This window comes from Xenia sp. Carnegie-2017, unplaced genomic scaffold, assembly GCF_021976095.1.
Source record: "Xenia sp. Carnegie-2017 unplaced genomic scaffold, XeniaSp_v1 HiC_scaffold_6, whole genome shotgun sequence".
Lineage (NCBI taxonomy): Eukaryota > Metazoa > Cnidaria > Anthozoa > Malacalcyonacea > Xeniidae > Xenia > Xenia sp. Carnegie-2017.
In genome coordinates, this window is record NW_025813526.1 from 14,933,891 (window position 1) to 14,936,623 (window position 2,733).

Genomic DNA, 2,733 nt, shown 5'->3' on the forward strand with positions numbered 1-2,733 from the left:
TTCAATGATGAGCCTTCCAGTTTCTTATTTTGTACATAAAGACAAACAACCATAAAATTTGCCAAACAGCAAAAGAAGCAACTCATTCAAAAATTAAGAAAAAAGATGAAAAAATTCAACCTAATTCATGTCATCCCTCTAAAAACAAAGAGATCTACAAATACCTTTTAAATTTATTTCAAATAAAAAAGTTGAAACCTGACTAACAACTGAGCCATTTATTAGCTCTTGGTAATTGTTGCATTGCCTGCTTTAAAAACAAAAATAGGGAAAACTAGCACATTGCCTGCGAATTCTAGACAGTAAATTTTTCAATGAGGACACAACACTCTGGCTTCTTTGAGTTTTTATTAAAGTTGACAAAGGTTTTAAAAATTAGTTAAACTACACAAATATCAGTCAATGTAAAATTCAGATAAGTATAATATATGCAAATTTGATTGTATCCACATGTAAAGCTTGCATGCTTTAACATGTACATATTCTGGTAAGATTAAGTTGCACAGATTATACTTGTCGAAACGTGATAAAAGACTAAATAGTTTTGTTACATTATATATATACAATTACAATATTACAACTTACCCAAACAATATACTTATTTTAATATCTTTGTCTTCATTCAGCTTGTACATAAAATTACTTTGCTTTGTAACAAATCACAAAGAAAGCAAATGCCAAATCAAAAAGCAATTGTTAAATAATTGTTTTTTTGTAGAATGATTGTTTTTTTGTAGAATGATTGCTATAAGCAATTACAGGGAGACAGTTCTCTGAAAAATTAGCCCCAAAGAGCAGGAAATTTTCATTGCGGCTCAACATGCCATGTCCAATGTTTAGAAAACTTACCAGCCAAGAGCATGCTGAATCATCTTTTCCAAAAGGGGCCCCATCTCCACCAATAGCAACATGAAATGAGTTTGGCTGATTAAAGTTGAAAAGTTTATACTTACCAATGTTCAAATAAAATTCTGCAAGCCTAACAAGAATATCTTCTATATCTCTGTAAAAACCATTGACCTTCTCACACTCATCCAACCCATTGCACAGATGTTCACGAATACTAAATAACTTACCAATATCAATAGATTTAATGTATTGCATTAATCTATCATAGGGAACCAGCCGAGTGGTGGGACATTTAGCAACACTAACACGTTTAGCCCTCTTACTACCACATATCTGCTCATATGAGCTAGCCTTATAAACTCTTCTATACTTTTCTTTGCCCATAACTCCTTTGCCATAATACACAGCAATCGATCTTAACATATTCTCATCTGATCTTTCGAACTTCTTCAAATATTCTTTGTAAATTTTTGGAAAAACCTTGCTCTTAAACTTACTGCACTTTTCTAATCCTTTTACTATATCACCCACTTTGCACTTATTTTCTAATGTCTCCAACATTCCAATGGCACCAGGCTTTGTATCATCTTTATTACCTCCATGAATGGCATTAGCCGCCAACATAGTCTCCATCCTGCGTGTTCGACCAGTGGACTCCACACAAGCTTGCCCAGTTGGTTTGTTTCTTCGCCTAACAACTGCCTTCATGCCTATGCTAAAACCTTTCTCCTCTTGTTCCTCCTGCCTACTTCCACCTTCAATGAACTCTGTCCTGATGCTATCTAACTCTTCTACTTCATTCACCAATTTCTTTACCTGTAAAATTTATGAATACAGTTCCAGCACAAAAATGGCATACATATTCTGATATAAAATACAAGCACAAACAGTTCACACTAAAAATACAATTAAACTGAAATAGTACGCCTTAGCGCTAAATATGTCGATTCTGTATAAAACAATCTTTCATTAAAAAATAAGCCTATCAATACAAAATTCGACACATCATGTCAAAATATTGCATATGTTATTGACTTATTGACATAAGAAAAGATCGAGTAAGCAAAGATCATTTCAAATAAAACTACTAAACATTTTTTACCTTATCATCAAGACGTTTAAGTTTCTTAGACACACATTTTGCTTTCTTTTGCTTGCTCATATTTCCTTCCCATGCCAATATTTTGTTGCGCATGTATTCCCCAACATTGAATCGTTTGTAATTCGTTACCTTGCGGAACGGCATGATTGACGCTAAATTATCCCATTTTCTTCAAAACAAAAAACATACGATTGTAAGAAGACTATTTATCTTACCAAATATCCAAAATTTAAACAAAAGAATGATCGGATAAAGAAACCTATACAAGCCGAAGTTAGAGTAAATTATCAAATTTCGCCAACCGACGCCATTTTGCCAAAAACCCTCGAGCAACCATTGAGCTCTAAAAGACCTGGAGGGGCAAAGGGGCCTGGACCCCGTGGTCAAAAACATGGCGGTAATGGCGGATTTTGGTTGTCAAAACTTCCACTTTGAGAAAAATTTTTAACATTCGCTCCCTCCCGAAACAAATCTCTATTACTGCTCATAGTAATGACAACCAGCGAAAACAACCACGATACCGTAAGCATAAAATATTGAAAATAATGCTTCAGGTTTTTGTGAAATAGACACACACATTTAAATGAGGTAAATCTACTGTAAAATAACGTATATTTTTTCAAGTAATGCTTTAGCTATATTAGAAATAAATATCAAACGGCAATCTTTACACTGTCAATGTGTTGTTAAGCTTTAATGCATAATCCCATGCGCATTACTTGTGTTTTTGACTGTTTGTGAACAGCTTAGTGCAACTGTCTTTCTTGAATAGATGGGTAAAT

At 33.7% G+C, this 2,733-nt stretch overlaps 1 protein-coding gene across 1 annotated transcript; it reads right to left on the minus strand.

Moving 5' to 3' along the window:
- Positions 1–329: 329 nt before the first annotated feature.
- LOC124457643 lies at positions 330–2,267 on the minus strand. The gene is made up of 3 exons (XM_047007862.1): positions 2,211–2,267; positions 1,952–2,120; positions 330–1,665 (listed from the first exon to the last, which is right to left on the minus strand). The coding sequence occupies exons 2-3, from the start codon at positions 2,093–2,095 to the stop codon at positions 697–699; spliced, it is 1,113 nt and encodes a 370-aa protein (XP_046863818.1). The 5' UTR covers positions 2,096–2,120; positions 2,211–2,267; the 3' UTR covers positions 330–696.
- Between the last annotated feature and the right edge of the window lie 466 nt (positions 2,268–2,733).

Bases quoted from the DNA above. Each gene is read 5' to 3' on its own strand.
- LOC124457643 (XM_047007862.1), bottom strand. From the start codon at position 2,095: ATGCCGTTCCGCAAGGTAACGAATTACAAACGATTCAATGTTGGGGAA. The intron at 1,666-1,951 runs GTAAAAAATGTT...TAAATTTTACAG, and splicing joins TTAAACGTCTTGATGATAAG to GTAAAGAAATTGGTGAATGA.